This window comes from Epinephelus lanceolatus, chromosome 8 (assembly GCF_041903045.1).
Source record: "Epinephelus lanceolatus isolate andai-2023 chromosome 8, ASM4190304v1, whole genome shotgun sequence".
In the NCBI taxonomy this organism is placed as follows: Eukaryota; Metazoa; Chordata; class Actinopteri; order Perciformes; family Serranidae; genus Epinephelus; species Epinephelus lanceolatus.
Genome location: NC_135741.1, coordinates 41,475,006 through 41,500,000, shown reverse-complemented (window position 1 = coordinate 41,500,000; position 24,995 = coordinate 41,475,006). Strand labels below are relative to the sequence as shown.

At 40.6% G+C, this 24,995-nt stretch overlaps 1 protein-coding gene across 5 annotated transcripts in view; it reads right to left on the bottom strand.

Moving 5' to 3' along the window:
• Positions 1–24,995, bottom strand: part of prkcz (protein kinase C, zeta) — a 239,706-nt gene that overhangs the window by 45,196 nt on the left and 169,515 nt on the right. For all 5 annotated transcript variants that reach the window (XM_033630197.2, XM_033630198.2, XM_078170316.1 and 2 more), the window contains 2 exons: positions 18,126–18,205; positions 12,213–12,302 (listed from right to left, as the gene is read on the bottom strand). In XM_033630197.2, coding sequence (XP_033486088.1) covers positions 12,213–12,302; positions 18,126–18,205 — 170 coding nt within the window. The remainder of the gene's footprint in view (positions 1–12,212; positions 12,303–18,125; positions 18,206–24,995) is intronic.

The following is a 24,995-nucleotide window of genomic DNA, read 5'->3' as shown; positions in this document are numbered from 1 at the left end:
ACTCTCAACCTTTTATACATACATTTTCCAAGTTTATCTCTTATGTATGCCAAATAAACATTCAGCTATATATCATTTAGGTTTTTTTTTCTTTTACTGTAAAACATTTAGAATGTTTTTTGAAGACTCATCTTGAACTTGGAGGCATGTACATTTTTTTATCCAATCAAATATAATTTAGTCTGCCTAGCTAAGCCAAATCATCAAAAAAATATACTGAACTGGTTAGCCGCAATAGCTAGTGTAACCAGGTGGTTATTTACAGTGTATATATTGTATTTCTTTACTGTGTCCCTCAGTCTGTTTATGTTGCAGCAGGCATGGCAATCGCGGCAGGTGTGTGTCACGCCCCTTACCGGCACCTGTAGTGCAGCTGCGTTATTGGCTGCTAATGTGGACCTGTTCATATACCCCCCGCTGTCGTTTAGTCGCCCTCTCTCCCCTGCTGAAGCGAGTGCTGGCCGGCGTGCAGCTCCACCGAGCCGTGGTTTCCCGGCGTAGTATGTGCTGTGTGTTTGTTCTCCAGGTATGTGTAGCACAGTCTCATGATGCTGTGAAGATGTTATAAGGTGTCATGTTGACAGTTCTCTGTTGTAGGTTGGCGTGTTGAGCCGAGGTGTGTGTGTGTGTGTCCTCTTCCGGTTAGCCGCCGCTGTTAGCTTCCAACAGCTAGATTATTGATTTGTGCAGGCTACAGCTGACCACGCAGGTAAACAGTGCCACAAGCCCAATGTTATTTTGTCTGCTAGTGCTTATGTAGCTTCTGTATTGGTTACTAACGTTCACTCTGTGTCTCTTAAAGTTTGCCTGGCGTTCAACTGCTGTTTTGCCCTGCCTTGCCTCGTACCTCCATAGTTTGTTTTCTTTTTGTTTTTCCTGGCTCACGTATACAGCCGCTCTGCCGCTCTGCCTTCGTCGTTTAGACGCCCCTTTTTTAAAGTAGTGTATTGTAGTTGAAGACTGACCTCAGACCGTGACTCCTTAGTGGGAGTGGGAAGTTAACACAGCATTGAGGACCTGCTAAATTTATGCATGTAGCATGTTTATTTTTGTTTTTCTTTCGTTTTGATTTGAGTTTGCAGTTGTTTTGTATATAGATATTTTGTTTGGTTTCTTTTCTTTCTTTTTGTTTATTCGCGCAGTTGACCTCGAACACAGCAAAAGTTGTTGACTCTCTCTAACTTAACTTTTGAGTCACTGGTACAGATTAATATTGTACCCTTTGGAAATAAAAAGAACTATATAACTGTTTTTTTAAAAAGAGAAATAACTTAGCAAAGAAATTATTTTATTGTGAGTAATAAAACTTGTTAAACTTCTTACATCGTGCCTGTATTCATTTGTGTAACTTACCTGTGTATGGGTGATTTTTGGGAAACCCTCTGAGAAATTAAAGGGAAAAGTAGATTCTTTAGGTGCAAGTCCTAAGGTGGCGTTGTTGGTGCTAATTCTCCAGATCTGCCTCTCGCAGTTCAACTGGTATTGCCACACTAGCAGAGTGATAACATGGCTCACAGGTTTCTGGAAGTATGTTTTGGGCTTGTACCTTAAAGGAAATGGCCACTTTAGAATGAAAATACAGACAGGACTTACTGACCCTCATGCCGACAAGAAGTCCAGTGTAGTTTTTAAATCTACAAAACTCGTTCGGGGTATCGGAGGATAACAGCTAGCCGGAATAACAGCTACCCTTGAAGTGCACAGAACCCACATTTTGAAAATGTAATAAAACTCTGCTAAAGCATTTCTAAAATGTCAAAACGGCTCGTCCGTCGTAATCCAAGTGCCCTGAAGCCATGGCATGCAAAATTGACTTTAAAAGATGTAATTTACTCCACTTTAATAGCAGAATATCTCAACGTGGTCAGTTACCCTGCCCTGCAGGCCTGTTGTGTTTACATGGCAACTCACGCGAGACTCGAGAACTAGCACCACCACTAGCCATCAGCTAGTCTCACCATCAGCTAGGCGTAAAACTCCAGCAAAGCTACCACAGGGAGGAATCTGGGAATCTCCTATCTTATAAGAGCATTAAACAAACTTATGCAAACTTATGGCCCTATCAGCCTAACATTTTCTGTGCACATTTATGACTGTATGCTCAAAGATCTCTTTGTGGTTGCTTCGATTCAGAATTGTTGAAAAAACTGATTATTGACCGTTGTATATCATCATTGCCTGCTGAACCCTCACTCCTCTTAACCTTCTGGTAGGGACTACAATTTTTCAGGATTGGCTCAGCTAAAAACATCAAATCTCTCTTAGAAAAAAATTGACAATGCACAAGTGATACAAAATTTTAAAAATGTATAATACAAAAAAATATCATGCCAGCAAATGTCACTCAATTGAGTTCATTGCAACCCATAGGCAAATCCCTGAGTGTGTAACAAGCAGACTGTAAGCGCATTGTGAACCAACAATGAGCCTGACCGACCACACCTCATTTTAAGATCTACATGCCTATGGGTGCACAGATGGGCGCAAAAACATTTGCTACTTACACAAAGTGGACATTGACCTTGAAAATGACAACTGCATCGGTCTGAAACTGGTAATGACATGAGCTGTGCGCTGCTTTACACCATGTGTAAGATAAGGCCCTATGGGTTAGTCTATGTACTACAAGGAAAGCAAAAACACAAAGCTCAAACCAGTCATATGACACTGTTGACCAATTAGCAAGGAGAGGTAAACCAGGTGGTGAGAAACATTTGAGTTGCCAACCGGTCAGCCAATACTCTGGCTATCAAAGCAAAATGCTAAAATTCTTTTTGATCCTAAACTCATAATCTTGCCTTCACAAAAATACTAATTGCGTTTTGAAGTATGCTGCCAACCTTTGGCTTTCTGCTGTTGATATGGAACAAAACAGGTAGTTAAAGTAAACTATGTATTGGTTCAAAGTAAGACAATGATCCCACTTCCAAATTATACATTTCTTCTCAATGCTCATCAACTTGACAGTTCTCTGGCAGTAAAGAACTGTGGATTTGGCGAGGGTATAAAAGAGCACGGCAGGTAAATGATATTCAAATGTGTCATCTCTTCAGAGAGAGAACTCAGCGCTCCCTCAGGAACTGTCTGATGAATATTAATATGTGGTAACAACAGTAGCAGAGTGCCAGGCCTGTCAGGTCTGGAGACAGGTTTCTAGTTTGAGGGCAGAGAGCGTCGCTTCTCCTCCTCTCATAGCTTTGTCAACTTGTTTCCCTCTGTGCTACATGGGAGCTTTGTCGCTGGGCTCAGGATTTCTCTCCGCTTTGATATCTTTCCCCAGTTTGCCTTTGGTGTGCACTTCACAGGCACTGTGGCAGCACTCATTAACACACTCTTGACAATTGTTTTCCTCCCCTTTAATGCCCCTATACTACCTGCCACCCCACCTAATTGTCCCATGAGGAACATGGCAACAATGGAGAAATGGCCTTAATTCATCTTTAATTAGCATTTGCACTAATGGTTGATAAAGTAGCATATTAACGATGCTCTTATAGAGTCATTGTAAACTGGAAACAAGAGCAACAGTGTAGAATTCAGATAATAAGGGCTCTCTTGTTTGGATTACTTTTTAATATAAACCCAATTCCAAAAAAGTTGGGATGCTGAAAACTTAAATAAAAACAGAATGCAATGATTTGCAAATCTTTTTGAGCTATATTAAATTGAATACAGCACAAAGACAAAATACTTAATGTTCAAACTGATTAACTTTATCGTTTTTTTGTAAATATTCTGTAATTCTCAATTTGATGCCTGCAACACATCCTAAAAAAGTTGGGACAGGAGCAACAAAAGACTGGGAAGTGGAGAGATGCTCAAAAAACACCTATTTGGAACGTTCCACAGGTAAACAGGTTAAATGGTAACAGGTGAAAGTATCAGTAAACGGTATAAAAGGGGCATCCTTGAAAGGATAAGTTGTTCACCATCAAGGACGGCATGATGTGCACCACTTTGTAAAAAACTGAGTAGGCAAACACTCCAACAATTTAAAAATGTTTCTCAGTGACAATGGCACAGAATTTAGAGATTACACCATCTCCAAACCATAATATCAGCAAAAGATTTCCAGAATCTGGAGAAATCTCTGCATGTAAAAGGCAAAGCTGAGGACTAACACTGAATGGCTGTGACCTTTGACCCCTTAGCAGGGGTGAAAGTAAGCTGGTACGGTCCAGTACGGCGTACCACTAAAAGATTCAATCGCGGTACGCAGTACCAGGAAGAGGAGAGAGCGGCTGCCTGCTAAAGCCCACATTCAGAACCAGTCACGGCCACACTTTATGCCGGCGCTGCAGCGATCGTTTCGGCGTCTGGTCTATTTTCTGCGCAAGCCGTGAGCAAATGTGTCAAGCCGGACAAGAAGTCAAACAAAGGAACAACAACAGCATCCGGTCAATTTTCAGAATAAAACACATTTCAAAATAAAACACCCCGTTTGACAAATGTGATGTATATATGTGTGTGTGTGTTTATATACATATTAGCCAGTGGTATCTAAACAGAGCGCGAGAGAGATGAACACACACACACACACACACACACACACACACACACACACACACAAACACACAAGAAAGAGAGAGAGACAGAGACAGAGAGAGAGTGGGCCGGCTATAGGGGGTGGGGGTTGGGGCACACACACGCAAACAGAGAGAGATACCCATGATGGAAAAACAGCCCCAAATGTGACGGAGACAACAGCTGGGAGCAGAAGCGCTTGTCGACCGGTGGGGAGAAATGCGCGTCTGATGTGAACGGGTTCGCAGCACTTCGTTGGCAGTGTGGCCCTGGCGTTAGGCCAGAAAATAGAACTGCTAGCATTATGCAGTTTTAAACACCACTTTGTCTGTTTATTAATTGCTTTTAACTCATTCCGAATTGCTTCTGAACATCCGTGCTGTGTTTTAGTCCATGCTGGACGGAGCCTTGTCCGCACATCTCCCTCTCTACCCCAGTCCCTCCCCTTGGAGAGAGTCCGGTGGTCTCCTATGAGCCCAGCCTTCGAGATGTGCAACACTCCGTTAAATGTCATTCAGTTCATCAAAAAATATCCCAATTAAAATCAGTAGCATAAAAGCAGATATGTTCCATGTTATTTTGAGTAATTTGAACAACTCAGAGAACAGCTTGAACAAGCTGCGTGTGAACTAACGATCAGGGATTTCAGTTTCAGCAGTACGTAACTGCGGATGCGCTACTACTTCCAAAACACAGCAGTTGGGGTGCGTTTGATTTATTGTACTGGGACGTTTGATTTTTGCACGACTGAACCACAGATGTCAAAAAATGCTGTTTCCACCGGGACAGGACAAACAATAAATGAAACCAACGAAATTCCACACATTCTTGTGGTTGGCTCAAATGCTGTCAGTGTGATTTAAATATCTGTGATTGTTTTTAAGGTTTCATACATACCAGCACCAAAACATTAAAACAAATATTTTACTATACATGTTGTGAAGTGTTTCTAATTTATTTCTACCCAATACAGGTACAGTAAAATACTGAAATGTTTTTATTTGTTTGTTTGTTTTTTGACTTTTCTTTTTAAAAATGCATGAAGCAAGGAGAGGTATGAACAGTATGAAGCAATAAAGGTTTCGGTAATAGTACCGGCAAGAATTTAAAACTACTTTCACCCCTGCCCCTTAGAATAGGGGTTAACAACCTTTACAATCAAAAGAGACATTTTTTGGCCAAAAAAACACTCAAATAATCTGCCTAAAGCCACAAAACATATTTGAGCTTTATAATGAAGGTAACAGTAAGTCTAAATTCGCCCATCAACATTACCAATAGGTCTAATAAGCATTTATTAATATGTTTAACCACAAGGTGGCTACTCTATAGTTGGCTATTTCTGATTGTTTGATACTTTAACTTTGCACGGTTGACGGTAAAAGCAAACGAGTATGTCCCCACACTGTTAAACTTAGCAAGACTTTTTTGGATAGCTGGCTTAGCTAGGGACATCCAAGACAAGCCACTGCTATTGAGGTTCAGCAAAATTTAAAGGAAAAGGTGACAGGCTGTGTGACACACATTTAGTTGATTAAATGTAAAAACGTTTTTTAGTCTGTGTATAGGTTACACATATTTACAACTGAGAATGTAATAATCACTCTAGGCCTATGACAATAAAAAAGTAAAATTAAAATGTTGAAAAATAGCCATCATTAATTTCTATATAAAGCCACAGGGAGCCATTAGAGAGGGGCAAAAGAGCCACATACGGCTATGGAGCCATAGGTTGCCTACCCCTTCTTTAGGCAGCACTGCATTAAAAACCAACATGACTGTATCGGCATATTACTACATGGACTCACTAGCACTCTAGAAAACCATTATCAAACACAGTTTGCACTGCATCTACAAATGCAAGTTAAGTCCATGCAAAGTCAAAGTCATATATCAACAACATCCAGAAACACCACCGACTTCTCTGGGCCTGAGCTCATCTGAGATGGACTGACAAAAGTGGAAAAGTGTGCTGTGCTCTGACCAGTCCACATTTCAGATAGTTTTTGGAAAGCACAGACGTCATGTCCTCCAGGCTAAAGAGGAAAAGGACCATCCAGATTGTTACCAGCTCAAAGGTTAAAGCAAGCATCTGTTATGATATGGGGATGTGATAGTGCCCATGGCATGGGTGACTTTCACATCTGTCCAGATGTCTTTTTCAGGGATGTCCCTGCTTATTCCAGCAAAACAATGAGACACATTCTGCACGTGTTACAATAGTGTAGCTTCGTAGTAAAAGAGTGCAGGTACTAGACTGACCTGCCTGCAGTCCAGACCTGTCTCCTGTTGAAAATGTTTGGAGCATTATAAAGAACAAAATGCAGCAATTGACACCCCGATCTGTTGAGCAACTTAAGTCATATATCAAGCAAGAATGGGAAAGAATTTCACTTTAAATACTTCAACAATTACTGTTGGTTGTAGGTTAAAAAACTGTGACATCTGATATTCTTAATACTTATACCTGCCTATACAATGATAATGACGCATGATATTTAGCTAATATCAAAATTTGGCCTCATGCAAGAGCATTCTTACTCATCTTACTTTTTCTGAAGTTTGCTCATACAAGACATCAAAACCTCTTAACTGCACAAACTTGTTAAATTGCTTGTTTCAACTTGATGAATGTCTCCTTTTCATAAAGAGGTGCATGTTTGTGATCATGTTAATTATCAGCATTATCACTGCTCCAGAATTGCTACACATGTAAGGCTATCTGTTCAGCTTTCACTTGTTACACAACCAGGAGTAAACAAAGGCATTTTCACATCCCAGGGACAGAAGTCCTGCTGTCAGACATTTGCAGATGTTTAGCAGTGAGTAGTTCTATTGACACAAAAATGTTTGATGCTAAAGTCCTATCTTGAAAAAACAAAGCTGTCCATGACTTTGATGGGAGACTTGAACAAAGAGCCTGAGGCAGCTGTGAGAATTTTCGAAGCAATTTCTAAAACCATTCTGTAAACTGATGAACCTTGATGCAAATTACACAGATAATATGTTTTTATGGAAACGATCATGCGTTTGGGTGTGTGTCTCAGTGTGTTAATCTCAGTCCACAGTTATTAATGCAAACTACTGGATCAATCAGCCTAATATTTTCTGTGCACATTTATGACTATACAAAGATCTCTTTGTGGTTGCTTTGAGTCATAACTTATTATTAAGTTATTTTTGACCATTGTATACCATCACTGACTGCTGACTCCTCAGTCCTCTTAACTTGGGGGCTGCCAGTTTTCCAGATCAGCTCAGCTCAAAACAGCAAATCTTACCGTCTGATACAAACGTCTTGTTGGCCTCTGTTGTGGCTCAATAATTGACATCCATAGAAAAGTTTGGTCTGATTTTTAACTGAAGCATCTGCAGATTAATTCCAGAACCACTAAAGCTAGGCACAATATGACATGAGTAAGTCACTCATTTTTGTTATCTTTGCCGCCATCTTGTCTGTCGGGGAGCTGGGAGGGACATTTTCATATGGGGCAGCTCTCATTGCAGTCTGGCTGCTATTCAGTTTTGTTCTGGACCACACTAGGTGCGTTTCAGAGGTGGTGTGCTTTGCCAGCCTGATTTTGTAGACTTGCAGATTTTGTTAATTTGGTCATTTTGCCCCTAATCAGGTAGCTTGGTCACCTGGGTACACTACTGAGTAAATCTTTCTAGTAAAAACTATATTTAAAGTCATTCAGATGAAGGTATTTTGAGTCTGTGGTCAAAAAGTGTTTTCTCTCTGTAGATGAAGGCACAATCTGAACATGACTCATACTAAAACCCCAGACCCCTCATAAATTTAGTTTGTGAAGAAAAAACACATTTAAGTAGGATAAAATGGGTGAATGTGACCAGTTGTCTAACATCAGTCGTATGTTCCATTTAAAAACAAATCTATTGGTATGAGTGGAGGCTCATTGCATCACACTCTTAAATTCCACTGGCCATTACCACTTTATCACATTATAGTTTCCTACACATTGTCAGTGTCATTACCACGTACATTGCTCACCCCTACTAGTGAAAACAGATTATATGCTAATGTAAAGATCCTCAATATTGTATGGCTTCAATCCTTCTTTCATGTCTGTTTCAAATAATTGTGTGCGTCAGAGCTACGCCATCAATCACAAAACCTCAACACATACATCCAGGGCTAATGTTTCATTTGCTGCGAATATGTATGTGTGTGTGTACATGTGTGATTAAGAATTCACTTTTATTTGCCTTGTTGCTCCACAGAGTGGGGCGGTGCTTCGCTGCACAGAGCAGTGGTCTACACACACTATCTGCAGCTATATCATCTATTTTTTAACACACACCCACGCACGCACGCACACACACACACACAAAGGGCTCCGACTCATTCACGTGCCTGTTCAGATGATAATAGGAGGCTGTTCTTTGTGTTTACGCTCTTGATATATACAGTAGACCCATACCATCAGGTTTGACAAAGGCTGATGAGAATGTGAAATGACAGCTGTGTGTTCTCAGAGCTGATTGGCATTAAATGTGGGCGTGCAGTGTTTATTCTGTGTTTGTTGTTACATTAGTTGTGAAAAACCCCAGATCGGCTGTCAGCAGCTGTCAACCTGCACCCTGATCCCACCAATGATGACCCAGCAAGCATTTTTTGGTTTAAAAAACATCCAATAGCTGTCTACATGAAGACCTGACGTCTAGGCTAAATCACGGCTGAATTCGGGCTGTCAGTTTAAATTTGGTAGACGTCTAACCATAGCCAAAGTGTTAGACTACACTTAGAATATGAGTAGTTCATGAACTACTCATATTCTAAGTGGACTGTGAATCACCTTCCACCTCATAGATTATTTTTGTGAGATGACTGATAATATTCTGGAAGTTGCAGCCCCATTCCCTCTTCCCTACTTTGTTTGCTCTGATCCTGATCAGTGGATGAGCTGGTGAACTTTTGGTTGGTCAGATCTCTATTTTCCTCTAGTAAGCTGCTGGCTATGCTGACTGTATACATTCCAGCATGCAAAGCACACCTGGCTGTGATGGGTGGACCGATTCTTTTCACATTATTAGTTCCTTTGAGTTGATATATGTAAATGTATCCAACATTTTCAGTTTTGATACTTAATATGGTGTCAGGTTCTCTAGGTGACACTACATTGTAGTACATACATGGTTGACAGCTAGAGCCCCCTTTCTTTGAGGGAGAAGTAGCAGCAGTCCAAGTTACCTCCACAGTCTTGTGCTGCATTCACGTGGTGTCAAAAATCTGGAAAATGAGTTCCCGATCATATTTCATGGCTCATTTGATCTGTTTCTTTTGCTTTTTGTTATCAACGTCTTGTTTTAACGCTCTGAACAATAAAATACAACCCATCTTCTTTTATTATTATTTTATTTGGAGCGTCCATGTTGTTTCCACGTTACAACTTAAAGCTCATGAACACACCGAAGTCAGAAGAAGAACAACGCAGGTTTGATAACATGTAGCAAAGGTCTATTATGCACACTAATCACATTAAAAAAACAAAAACTCAGTACTAGTCAGTCAGAGTTAATTTCATTGACAAAAACTGTGACCTTTTTTTGTCGACAGCCTTTCTTCCATGACGGAAATGAGATGATGATGAGCTAAAAATGGATCTTAATAATAAAAACGAAGACAAAATCAATCTTTTATTTTAAATGACAAGATGTGATGAAAATGTTAGTAGTGGACTATTGGAAATTGAAAGCCAAGAACAGCCATGCTTGTAACTATCTTCAAATGCCATATGAGGGACGGGCTAGTAAACTCCAGTGAATAGTCTTCCCCAGGATGTTTTAGCTAGCCACTCAACAGCAGTGGAGCAAGCAGCAACCGGCCGCTGGACATACTTAACAGCTGATCCCCGCAGGACTCCACTCAGATCTGAAGTCAAGAAGTTTTATGGGCTGATGCTGTTTGACAGGCAGTTAGGAGGCTCAGCTATCTGTAAGTGTAGCTGTGCTCTAAGTAAACAGTCTGAACTCAGATCAGTTTTCTCTGACAGACGAAAGTTTGGTTTTAATGTGAGAGGACACAAGTTTAAACCTCCAGACTAACATGTTGCAGATTAAGGAAGAATTCAGGCTTTAAATAAGTTATTTCACAATGAACCTGGGTGCAAATCCTAGTTTCAGATTTGTTATTTGTGGTGTCAAAGTTTTTGAGAGCATAAATAGACAGATGTTGAGCTTTTCAAAAGATGATCAGAAAATGTGTGCTCTTAACTCTTCCCTTAAACCTGTCAAAAACTGCTGGAGAGAAATAATTTGTTGTTGTAGAAGAAATTGTCTCAGTGAATTTTTTATACAGCCTGTCACCTTAGTTCTAATTTTGAATACAAGAATTAGTCTAACTGGATTAGTTTAAAGATAAAAACATATATAGAAAACGTAATGACTAAAAGTTACCCAAACTATGGAGAAAAAAAATGACTAAAATGTGACTTAAACTGATAAGTATTTTTGTCTCAGGACTAAGACCAAATCTAAAGTAGCTGTCAAAATTAACACAGTAATCAGTGAAATGCTTTAAATCTTTAAATCCTGATATAAACATTGTCAGGATAATGATCAGTAAGGTTGCTCAAGTATTATTCAATTCAAGAAAACATATAGAGATCAGATCACTCTCTGACGTTCTTCACTGATCATCATTGAAGCTACCTGCGCTCTCCACTGCAGAGTGGCTCATCCTTCAGAGGCTGGATTAACTCACATGCTCACTAAATACCGTTCACTATGTGGGCTCAGCTGGAGGCAAGCAGCTTAAATGGGGCGGCAGTAGCTCAGTCCTTAGGGACTTGGGGACTGTTCAAGTGCCCGCCCGGACCAAATATGGAGCGTGGACTGGTGGCTGGAGAGATGCCAGTTCACCTCCTGGGCACTGCTGAGGTGCCCTTGAGCAAGGCACCGATACCCCCCCCCCCCCCCCCAACCGCTCGGGGCGCCTGTCGTAGGCAGCCCCCTCCCTCTGACATCTCTCCACTTAGTGCATGTATAGATCCTGTTTGTGCATGTGTGTGTTCAGACCTGTGTGTAATTGACAACAACAGTGAAAAAAATTGAATTTCCCCTCGGGGATTAATAAAGTATATAAAAATTAAAAATTAAATGTCAGCTTGATTCAACAAAATCATTTTAATTTAGCCAACATCTAAGAGAAGAAATAGATGGTTTTGTAAACACGCATTCATTCGTACATATTATATATACACACACATATATATATATATATATATATATATATATATATATATATATATATATATATATATATATATATACATATATATATATATATATACACACACACATATATATATATATATATATATATATATATATATATATATGTATATATATATATATATATATATATATACATATATATGTATATACGTGTTGTTTCTGTTTAGTTCATTGTGTTCCTTTAAATGTTTCATGTTCTCAGGTCTCACTTGGAAAAGAGATCTTACTGTTAGAGACACTGACTGATTAAATAAAAATAAAACAAAAAATGCCATGCTGTGGCCATTGAATGTGTGTAATTTGAAAGATAATAATGTATATTTTGTTGGAAATTTTGTGTTGGAAGTGATCACTGACATGGATGATATAAACTGCAATTTAATGAATTATAGCATGATATGTTTTTCTTGCCTCACTCATGGTGCTCTTACCTGGTCCCAGTCTATACTTCGGAAAAATGTGTGTGACTTGATATCTGTGAAGCCCGTCTGGACCTGGCAACCCAGCCGCTCCTTGGGATCCTGTTGGGACCAAGACAGCTGGTCAGGAACAACTGTACTTCATACAATGTAAGATTATTCTTTATAATTTAGCATCTACATGTAGACATACAGGGTTACTACTGTTGGTTGATTCTACTTCATGTGGACGGGGGACGATGTAAAATGACAGCATTTCTCTTATTATATTTCAGATATCATGCAGTCTTAAAGGGATAGTTTGGATCTTTTAAGTGGGGATGTATGCAGTACTTATCCATAGTCAGTACATTACATACATTAGATGTTGCTTGTCACGCTACCAGTTTGAGCAACAGGAGTAGCAACACCAAAGCTAAGTAATGTACTGCTGTAGATTGAGGCAGCAAATGGTAAATGGTAAATGGACTGCACTTGTATAGAGCTTTTCTAGTCTTTAGACCAATCAAAGTGCTGTTTACACTGCATGTTACATTCATCCATTCTCACACACAGTCACACACTGGTGGCCGAGGCTACTGTACATGGTGCCACCTGCTACTCAGTAACCATTTATATGTGGACAAACTGCCTTAGGCAGCAGAAAAACATATTTTAGTCACCTCAAAGAAAATCAATATCAGTTTAAGTGTACGCTATATTTAGAATATTTACACCGCTTTACCTTTCTGTCAGACAGCCCGTTCTGAGGAGGAGGGTGTTGACAACCTCAGCTCCCCATCTATGCTCTTGTCAAAGCCACCAGACTCCATTGACAAAACCAGTATTTTTGGCTTGCAAAACATGGAAGTTGCTACAATTGCCTGAATCAGTTACTGTGTTCGTGTTATTATGTGACTTTGGTGAATCTCAACTTGTCCTTTTAAATGCCAAAATCACACAATAACACAAACAACAAACAAACTAATCAAGGCAGGCATAGACCAGCAGCTCCTGTGTTCAACAATGTTGAACTGCTGTTTTTCTCAATGGAGGCTGGCTTTGAGGAGAACCATATAAAGCACGGTTCCCCCCTGGAAATTGCAGTCTGACAGCCAGGTAAAGCAGTGAAAATACTCAAAATACAGCACACTTTAAACTGACCTTGGTTTTGTTATGTGTACAGTCAGCTTCTCCAAAAAGGTAGCGTGGCAGCTGAATGCAATACACTAACTAAGGATAAGTACCACATACAACCCCACTTCAAAAGATCCAAACTATCCCTTGGGGAATGAAGCAATGTGGACAGTTAGTAATAATGTTGGCCACACATGATTTCATCATGCTCTGCATGTGAATGTGTACATATAGCCTCCCCTGTAAATGCTTATCTTGGACTACGCTCTTTTCATCACAACAATTATGGTGACGACTTACAGAGCTGAAGTGTATGTGAAAGGCTGTTTGCATGAACAGCAGAAGCCTCATGCATCAGAGCTACACTAACACCTGGACCACACTGCCCGCGTGAGCAGCTTGGCTCGGCTGCAGCTCATCTAAAGATTCAGAGTGAAAACCCATTTTTCCCGCATGACGTACAGTTTGCAACAAAAACAGACATAATAATACAGACAAAATAATCAGTTGATTGTCATAGACATCATTCCAGCAACAATGTTGTAATGTTGCTGTATCATCTGTAGAATATCTCACTGACATAATATATAATATATATATATATATATATATATGTATATATATATATATATATATATATATATATATATATATATATATATATATATATATATATAATACTTATTTTTGACCCAACACTTTTAGTTTCAAATCAAAATCCCTGTGTGTGCTCACAGTTTCTGTGGACAGAATCCCTTTATTTGTTAACATGTTGCAGTTCATTTATTACCAATCACTTTTTGTGCTGACCCTTTTAAATTGAATTTCCCCTCAGGGGGATTAATAAAGTGTATAAAATTAAATTAAATTAAATTAAAATTAAATTAAAATTACAATTAAAATTAATTACATTTAGCAAAATGTGCATTTTCAGAATTTTTAATGTTATTTTGTTTCGGGTAACTGTCTTCCATTCATTTTACTGAAGTATAAAACATGCAGAGATTTAAAACTTGCATGGGTAAAATGATAACTCTGGTGTTATTTTATATATTTCATCTGTCACTTTCTGACTTTCCACTACCCTGTCTGTGGTGCTCCATGCCTGCTTTGTCTTGCCTGGATCCAGATCTTGGATTCCACCCACTCCACTGAGTTGACTGATTGGTCGAGATATGAAGAGTTGTGGCCACATTCATTTGAAACCTTGGCACTTCTCTACAAACCTTGCTCACCAGTACAAGAAGAACCCACCAACATGATGGTTATGTGAAAGCTGCTACAACGCCACATTGTTGTAACCTTCGTAAGTAACAAGGTGTAATTCTTACCTGTACCCCAACCTCTAACCTCAACTGCCTCTCATGCCTCTAACAGAGGCTGCTACCGATGCTGTTCTAAATCAGCATATCCTCTCAACATCACCCGGCATCGTTTTACTTTGCAACACTCCATTTCTAAAACCAAAGCAAAACAAGTATGTTGGCATTGCTGTGTGGAATTGAAATGTTGTTAGATTCAGGGAGATGCCTAGATTATCTAGTAGGGGTGGGGGGAAACTTTTATGATTTTTTTTTGTGGCAATATTGTATCATCATACAGTGCCATGTATTGATTTTTTTTATAGTTTAAATTATTAATACTGCAAATGCAAATACAAATTAAACTTTAGGTGGCCTACTTGAATAATATAATCCATTGCTTTTTCAGTCCACTACCTCCATTTTGCTGAAAAAAAAAAAAAAAGATGATAGATAAAAATAGAAATAGATGAAATGTAGCTCACAAAAATATAGTTTCATTTTTTTTCAAAAAAGGTTAAGTAATTTCCTAAAATTGGCTGGTCACTGTAGTTTTTATTTAATGTTACTCAAACAGGAGGAAATGTTGCATTTGTTGGGGACTATTTTCAGGGGTGGATTAATCCACATTTGGTGCTTTAATGAGTATTTGTGGCAGCAGGATGGTGTATGTGGGATTGAGTCAAAATAAACTAACTTTCTGTGTGTTCATGCTAATGGAGGAATGTGTCAACCAGTGCAACCGCGTGGCTCACTGATGTGTTTTATAGTTTTTGGAGAACAATGGAGCTCTGTGGCACTGAGGAAGAATATGGTAAACAGACTCTACTGTAGTGCTTTTATCCAAAGTGTTCTAGAGTTTGATCAGCTCATTGTTGGGTTTGATATTTTCATGGGATTTGTTGACAAAAAGACAAACACAGAATATCACGAGACTGATCATTTAAAACACCACTGTGAATAACAGATAACCCTGCCTAGTAATACATTTGTAAGTTTAATTAGAAAGGTCTGCGCTGCCTTTCCATGGAACAGTATTTGTCATTTTGATTCATGCAGCGGATATTGATTGTTTTGAAGTCTCTCCAAGTGTTCATACTGAAACGATGTGAGTCTAAGGCAGTTGGTGCCTGAAAAGTGGATGAAAAAGACTTCAAGATATAAAACAATATAGTATTGGTTGCACATTCTTAACCTTCTCTGAGAAACCCCCTTTTTAACAGAATAATTCAAAAGTTTGTTAAATATACTTATTTGCTTTCTTTGTGAAGGTAAGATGTTCAGATGGATCTCAATCTCATGTCTGTGTGTTAGGGACCGAGCTGGAGTCAGGAAGTGGTTAGCCTTAAGCCCAGTTCAGACCAATGATTCACAACGAGACTGAACCATTTTAGAATTTTGCAAAGGAAAACTGCAGCGGTGTGAACTGGCCGGTACGAGCTCGCCTCAAGCCCGCCGATGGTGTCACCTGCAACTCAACTAGTCAATTTGCCAGCGGCTGTTTTTAGAATGTTAAGCACGACACCTGAGTTGTTGCATAGAGATGATACACCGTCTCATCTAGTTGCATTCGTGTGACCTGGCAGATTTTTACAATGTTGCAGAACATTGCAAAATCACTGCATTGCAAATCTTTGGTCTAAACCAGGCTTTATTTAACATAAAGACTTGAAGAAGGGGGAAATTTACCAAAACATCTACATCATGTACATCTATTTTAAGAATAGCATAGTGATGAATCTGATCTTATTCATCAATCAGCCACAACATTTAAACCAATGACAGGTGAAGTGAATAATATTGATAATCTTGTTACAATTCAGCATTCATTATCATGAATTATCCGTTACAGTTTATCCTATTCAGGGTCACTGAGGGGCTGGAGCCTGTACCAGCTGACAATGGGCCAAAGGAGGAGTACACTCTGGACAGGTCACTAGACTATGACAAGGCTAACACATTGAGACAAACAACTATTCAGGCTACCTACAGGCAATTTTAGAGTTACCATTTAACCTAACTTGCATGTCTTCGAACTGTGGGAGGAAGCCAGAGAACCCGGAGAAAAGAATATGCAAACTCCACACAGACAGTGCAAATCACTGCACCACCTTGCCACCCTACAATGCAACATTCTGCTGTTGGGTCATGGCATTCATGTGGAAGCCTTTTGACACGCACCACCCACCCCAAGACTGTTGCAGACAAAGTACACCCCCTTAATAGCAATGGCACTCCCTGAAGGCAGTGGCCTCCCAGCAGGACAATGTGCCATACGACACTGCAAAAACTGCTGAGGAATGGCCAGAGGAACTTGACAAAGAGCTTAAAGCATCGACCTGGCCTCCAAATTTCCCAGATCCCAATCCAACTGAGCATTCGTGCGACTTGCCAGTACCCCAGAGCCAAGACCAATCGATGGTGGGGATTGGTCATGATCCAAGGTAGGGCCTCCTTAGATCGGACTTGGCTCTGACCTGTTGAGGCATGGACACAGGATCTCGGGGGTGTCTGGCACCAGGATGTGGCCAATGTATCCATTGAGTCCTGTGGGTTGGAAGAAGGGTACCAGCACATTACACGGATGCTTGATTGCATTGAGATCTTGGGACTTTGGTGGTCAGGTCAACGCCTTGAAATCATTGTTGCCTTCCTCGGGCCATTCCTGAGCAGTTCTTGTCTGGCTGGAGGGGCCACTGCCATTGCCACGAGGGGGTGTACTTAGTCTTCAGTGTGTTTGAGTGGGTGGTGCCAAGACCAAAGGTTTCCCAGCAGAACCCTGCACTGTAATGAGATGATCAATGTTATTTACTTAACCTGTCTGTAGTTTAAATGTTGTGGCTGATCTGTGTATATAAAGATAGTTAAACATTTCAAACCTATTTCATTTAGTTTTTTTAAAATTATAAATATATCAAACAAATAGCGATTTCTCATCTTGCTCTTTGATGTAATCAGTGTATCAAGTGACCAATGTGGGTCAGAAATTGTGTGTACCATAGACTTTATGGCTGAGACACACAACAATACCTGGACTGGATTAATTTACATTATAATTGATATTTCACTTGCACTGTATCTTAGTCCATCACCTATGATCCTGTCAATCAATCAATTCAATCAATTTTATTTATAAAGCCCAATATCACAAATCACAATTTGCCTCACAGGGCTTTACAGCATACGACAGCCTCTGTCCTTATGACCCTCGTCAATAAAGTTTCACCTTAACACAGGAACAAAGATATGCTCAGGCAGTCTGAGGTAAATAAAGAGGCCTTCCTCGGCTGTCCATTATACGGAGCCAGTTCTTGGCCCTGATCCCACACTTTTGACTGAGCAGCATTGCACACAGACAGACAGACAGAGACAGAGAGAGAGAGAGAGAGAGAGAGAGAGAGAGAGAGAGAGAGAGAGAGTGTGTGTGTGTGTGAGAGTGAGTGAGTGAGAGAGTGAGAGAGAGAGAGAGAGAGAGAGAAAGGGCTGATTGGGAGTGGACTACTCTCACCTTGTTTAGAAAGCCCTTGAGCACGCTGGCAGCTTTCACCGACAGAGACCTTGGGATGCGAATGGGCTTCTCAAGAATAACTGTTGGCGTGAAGAGAAGGACAGGAACAAAGAGAGAGCGAGGGGGAGAAAGAAAAGGACAATCGTGAGTAGGGAGGAGGATGATTCACAGTCCAACCTGCCTGTGGGTGACCATGTCTGCTGAGTGGGAGTCAAAGGAAGGGAGGAGTTACAGAGGACACTATTCTGTTCTTCTGATGGTCTACACACAGCCTTGAGACTCCCACAGCTCAGTGCTGTCATACTGACGAGAACAAAAACACTCTGAAAAATCATTTTTCCCTCCGAACTGAAATAGAAGGACATAGTACTGCTTCACACAGGAGTGGTTCACGCTGAGGTGACCAAAGATTTTTTTTTCTTTCAATCACAGCTCAAGGTTATGTGATCAGTGTGTGTTCTCATACAGACATAGTTACTCCCCATCAAAATAGACATGTAGATGTAAAAATGTATGAACTATGATCTCTACAAACACTGGTCATTTCTGGATAATGAATGTTACAAATGCTAATGCTATACTGCTGAATTCAATCTCTTGAGGTGACAAAATGAGATTTGCTTGTCAGACCTAACTCCATAGCACTGTCAGAGCTATAGAACGGTCTGGAAGCACCCATTAGTATTCTGGTACAGGGAAAACTACGGAATTACCGCCTCATGGTTGTATGCCTTAGGCGGCGATCACACCTATAAGGAGCGCTAGAAACGAGACGCCAGTAAAACAATTGATTCCCTATGATACGGCACATCTGACTGGTTTTCAAACATTTTTTATGACGAGCGTCTTTCTGGCGTCTTTTTAGACGTGCGTTCTTTTTCTGGCATCTTTTTAGACTCACGTTTGTACACGCTGAAAGTTGAAATAATCTCAACTTTTGGGCATCAGGCGCCAGTAGCACCATTTCGTCATACTTGGCCCAGGCAGCCAATCAAATCCATGGAATCAAGCAAGAGGCGGGCTTTGCTATCACGTCAACTTCATTCATGTTTTGTTGTTGAGAGTAGCTGAGGTAAATTGTGTAAACACAATGGCAATGCAGTGCAACGACGAACGGTTCATCCTGACAGTTTATAATTACGAGGAGCTATACAATCCCTCAATACCTCAGTATAGCAATAAGCACTGGAGAGCATCTCTTCTTGAGGATATCGTGTATCCAAAACCTCCGCTTTTTGTGGGGTTCTTCATCGTCTAAAAGCAGAGCAACGGCAAGTGCCCTCCTCCGTCTTGGGTCCATTTTCAATGTTTTGATCACCCAGTTGTGCACACACACCCACTCTACAGGCGCTCCTTGTAAGGAGCGCTCATTGAAAGGGCGTTTCAGGCATTTCAGGTGTCTTTGAAGCGTCCACGTTTCTAGCGCCACCTGTAGGTGTGATCGGCCCCTTAGAGATTGAATTCATGGGTCTTTCCAAAACCGGATCCTTCCCACTCTCACTCTATCTCAGAGTGTCACTCTGTTTGTAGTCACCTCCATAGCTGAATGAAGCGTCTTACATCAAGGTGTGCAGTGTAAACACAGCAGCAAGCTTTAGGACAAATTTCCCTCTCTGCAGCTGAAAAAGGAGCTGTCATTACATTTGGTAACCATGGAGAAAAAATTAGAGAAACTGTCCACCAACTTGTCAGATCAAACTTTTGCTGCTTGGACCCTTAAGGCCCATTTATGCTCAATGTTAAATATGGATCCGGATACGGATGGAGCCTTCTGTCCATGCTCCACGTTCATTTCATCCGTATTTCTGCACCTTTCCATAAAGCTTACGGATACGGGCCAAACGGAGCAGTACCACCGGAAACCGTGGGGGCAGTGTTGCTGTCACTACCTGATACGTAGCTCTAGTGAGAAATGAAGAAGAAATAACAATTCAATTTCTCTCATCAGCAGTATTAGAGAAAATAATTCTCCATCCTCCAGTCACGATGTATTTAACGGCCTCACCGACCACCGCCTCCTACAACGCTGCCTCTGTTTTTGTCTTTTATACAAGAGGTACATTATCAATATCTCCTCCACAGTCGCCATGTTTGTTTTTGAGTTTGTTGGTGTCATAAACTTTTGACACTGGGCTGCCTCCTGGTGGATATATTGGTTAACATCCATGCCAACGTAAAGGGCATATGGAAGTATGTGGGCAGTGACGGTAACATCATTTGAAACGGACGTATACATTTTCGTACCTAAAGGGAGCATAAATGGGCCTTTAGTCAAGTCATTTTTCCTTTCACTGTTAATCACATATCCTCTCACAATGCAATATATGAGAAAAAAAATTGATATTGTTACAAAATGCTAAGATGAGAGGGCAGGCAAAGTTTAACTAAATACATTGGGGTGTCTGTCATTATCAGCCAATTTTAGCTTAGACAGATACTGTTGTATTAATCTCAGCCTGATGAAGACTTTAAGATATGTTTGAAAGCCCTGGAAAATGTTGTAAGATTTTTGTTTTGAGTCACACTACTGCTTCTTACTTCAAGAATGACCTTTAACGCCCAGATGAAATTTCAAAACAGTGTTACTATAACACCAACCCAAAACATTTTTATAACATATTTCAGTCATTAAAATCGTACATGCTTAATGTAAATACCACCTTGTGACTGTATCCCCCACTGAATCAAATGTTTGCCAGCTGTCTGTCTGTCTAAAGCTCTGCAGTTGGCATGTGGAGCACTGATACCCAAAGCAGGGCCTGGCAAAGGGTCTAGCTAGGTGGCATATGGCTGGGTGGCTCCTATAGTGAAAGAGTTGGTTTCCGTTGGCAGGCATTCATCTAGGAACCTGCTGTTCTACCAGTGAGACCTCCATGAGGATGGTAGTGGTGGCAGATGCTAGCCATGGTACCATGCTATGCTCCTGACAGTCACAGCAGAGACATAATGCGTCACACGAGGTTACTGTAGTATGGAGGAATTTCTGTTATAGAGGACTGTGTGGGTGGCTGTGTGAGCAAGGGAGGAAGGAGGAGATATGTTATGGTACCATATGGCTCAAGGAACACAAATGCAAATAGCAGAGATATTATAGAGGTTCCTCTACCCTGAGCGTGATCACACCCACAGTTTGTTTTCTTTAGTTCAAGCCATTCTGAAACAGTGGACTTTGTTGCAATTTTGTATTTATGTTGTGTAGATTGGCACTACATTATTACTTACTTACATAAGGAAGTACCTCCCTTATTAAAATGAAACAGAGTTCCACAAGGTCCTGTGCTTGGACCAGTAGTATTCATACATGCGTCCCTTGGGCAATGTTATTAGGGAAAAGTCCATAAATGTTCACTGTTATGCAGACGAGACCCAGTTATATTCATTGGCTTTGTCACTTTGGACTTTGATTTAAACTTTAAAGCCCATATTAGCCAAGTCCCCAAGACAGCATTCTTCCACCTGAGACATGTTGAAAAGGTTAGGCTGTTCTTAACAAAGCAGAATTCCAAGAAACTGATTCACTTTTCATTACTAGCGGGCTGTACTATTGTAATACCCTCTTTACTGACCTACCAAAAAAGTTGCAAGGAAATTTTTAGAACTCAAGAAACTTAAGCAAGACTTTTCACAAAGAATAGGAACAGAGAGCACATTACTCCTGTTTTAGCTGCCCTGCACTGGCACCCCATTTCTTCTAGAATTAATTTCAAGGTACTTTTACTTACATACAAAGCTCTTTATGACATAGCACCTTCTTTCATTTTTTACTTTTTAACTCCTTATCAACCAACTAGAGGCCACGGGTCCTCTGATGCTGGTATTTCAACTGTTGTTAAGTTACTCATAAAACGAGTGGGGAAACTGCTTTTAGCTACTACGCTCCAAGACGTGGAACATCCTGCCCAGTTACATAAGCTATGCAAGCTCTGTTTACATTTTTAAAAATTAACTTGGTTTAGTTAAAGGCGCTGTATGTAAGAATGTGGCCAAAACAGTTACTGCACTCAAATTCAAAATACTGCTGCGAGTCGTGTCCGCCCCCCCTCCCCTACAGATTCGAGGTTGCTGGACAGCGGCACGCTGGAGACTGATTTGTTTGCCCACGGGCGGCTGCTGTGGCAGGGCTGCATCGCCGTGTCCTTGACCTTCGGTTTTCCAGCGGACCGTTCGAGCAAGTCCAGCTTCTCTGCTGCTAACGCTGCTGCCGGGATACAGCTCATGAGGAGCCGGCTGCTAATGCTATGTACCGGGACACTGCTAATGCTGCTTGCCGTGCAGCTGTAGCTCAGTCGTAAATGTAACTGATGCTGAGACTCTACTGACTGCGTGACTGGTAGACGGCGGTGGGTGGCGCAACAGGCCAAAACACAAATTCAAAACATAAACATGATTTGCGGACCGTAAAAATTTTTTTTAAATGCGAATATTCTGGCTGTACTATTGTTGTCGGTGAGATCAGTATGTTATATGAACATTATTCCTTAGTCTCTGTGACATATTAGGAGGATTTTATGACTATTTGCTTCATATTTCTTACATATAGCTCCTTTAATGTAGTTCATTTTTATCTTTTTCTACTAACTTCTCAGAAAGGGAGGTAAATAACGATCCAAAGTTAGGCTTCTCACCTCAAGATATCTGAATGAAAATGGGTTCTGTAGGTACCCACAAGTTTCCCCTTAACTTATGCTAGTCTCATACAGTTTGTCGTAGAAACTAGGCACATCTTTGCATGCATTATAAATATGCTATTTTCGCCTATTGTATTTGAATATGTCTGCATACTGCACTCCCTAAACAGTGGTGAAATTGCATGAATTGGGTATGACTGGAAAGCTGATACTCCTGAGGATTCAGTGAGCCCAGTTTTATTCATGTGAGATGATATTAGCCCCCATAATAGCCATAATATACACTCTAAACCTTTAAAATGTGAATAGGTGTCTGACCAAAACAAAATGTTTACTACAGATTAATGATTAGAAAAACTTGACACACACAAACACACACACACACACATACACACACTGCTGAGATGTACAGTACAGGCCAAAAGTTTGGACACACCTTCTCATTCAATGCGTTTTCTTTATTTTCATGACTATTTACATTGTAGATTCTCACTGAAGGCATCAAAACTATGAATGAACACATGTGGAGTTATGTACTTAACAAAAAAGGTGAAATAACTGAAAACATGTTTTATATTCTAGTTTCTTCAAAATAGCCACCCTTTGCTCTGATTACTGCTTTGCACACTCTTGGCATTCTCTCCATGAGCTTCAAGAGGTAGTCACCTGAAATGGTTTTCCAACAGTCTTGAAGGAGTTCCCAGAGGTGTTTAGCACTTGTTGGCCCCTTTGCCTTCACTCTGCGGTCCAGCTCACCCCAAACCATCTCGTTTGGGTTCAGGTCCGGTGACTGTGGAGGCCAGGTCATCTGCCGCAGCACTCCATCACTCTCCTTCTTGGTCAAATAGCCCTTACACAGCCTGGAGGTGTGTTTGGGGTCATTGTCCTGTTGAAAAATAAATGATCGTCCAACTAAACGCAAACCGGATGGGATGGCATGTCGCTGCAGGATGCTGTGGTAGCCATGCTGGTTCAGTGTGCCTTCAATTTTGAATAAATCCCCAACAGTGTCACCAGCAAAACACCCCCACACCATCACACCTCCTCCTCCATGCTTCACAGTGGGAACCAGGCATGTGGAATCCATCCGTTCACCTTTTCTGCGTCTCACAAAGACACAGCGGTTGGAACCAAAGATCTCAAATTTGGACTCATCAGACCAAAGCACAGATTTCCACTGGTCTAATGTCCATTCCTTGTGTTTCTTGGCCCAAACAAATCTCTTCTGCTTGTTGCCTCTCCTTAGCAGTGGTTTCCTAGCAGCTATTTGACCATGAAGGCCTGATTCGCGCAGTCTCCTCTTAACAGTTGTTCTAGAGATGGGTCTGCTGCTAGAACTCTGTGTGGCATTCATCTGGTCTCTGATCTGAGCTGCTGTTAACTTGCCATTTCTGAGGCTGGTGACTCGGATGAACTTATCCTCAGAAGCAGAGGTGACTCTTGGTCTTCCTTTCCTGGGTCGGTCCTCATGTGTGCCAGTTTCGTTGTAGCGCTTGATGGTTTTTGCGACTCCACTTGGGGACACATTTAAAGTTTTTGCAATTTTCCGGACTGACTGACCTTCATTTCTTAAAGTAATGATGGCCACTGGTTTTTCTTTAGTTAGCTGATTGGTTCTTGCCATAATATGAATTTTAACAGTTGTCCAATAGGGCTGTCGGCTGTGTATTAACCTGACTTCTGCACAACACAACTGATGGTCCCAACCCCATTGATAAAGCAAGAAATTCCACTAATTAACCCTGATAAGGCACACCTGTGAAGTGGAAACCATTTCAGGTGACTACCTCTTGAAGCTCATGGAGAGAATGCCAAGAGTGTGCAAAGCAGTAATCAGAGCAAAGGGTGGCTATTTTGAAGAAACTAGAATATAAAACATGTTTTCAGTTATTTCACCTTTTTTTGTTAAGTACATAACTCCACATGTGTTCATTCATAGTTTTGATGCCTTCAGTGAGAATCTACAATGTAAATAGTCATGAAAATAAAGAAAACGCATTGAATGAGAAGGTGTGTCCAAACTTTTGGCCTGTACTGTATCTCAAACTAATCTTCAGGATTCTGGTCTTAGAGAGTTAAATTTATATATACTTCCTTTGGGTATCATTGTTAGGAAACACTCCATAAATTCTTGATTGTATGCAGATGATACCCAATTATATTTATCAGTGAGGCCAGATGAAACCAATCAGTTAGCTAAACTTCAAGCATGTTTTAAGACATTAAAACCTGAATGACCTGC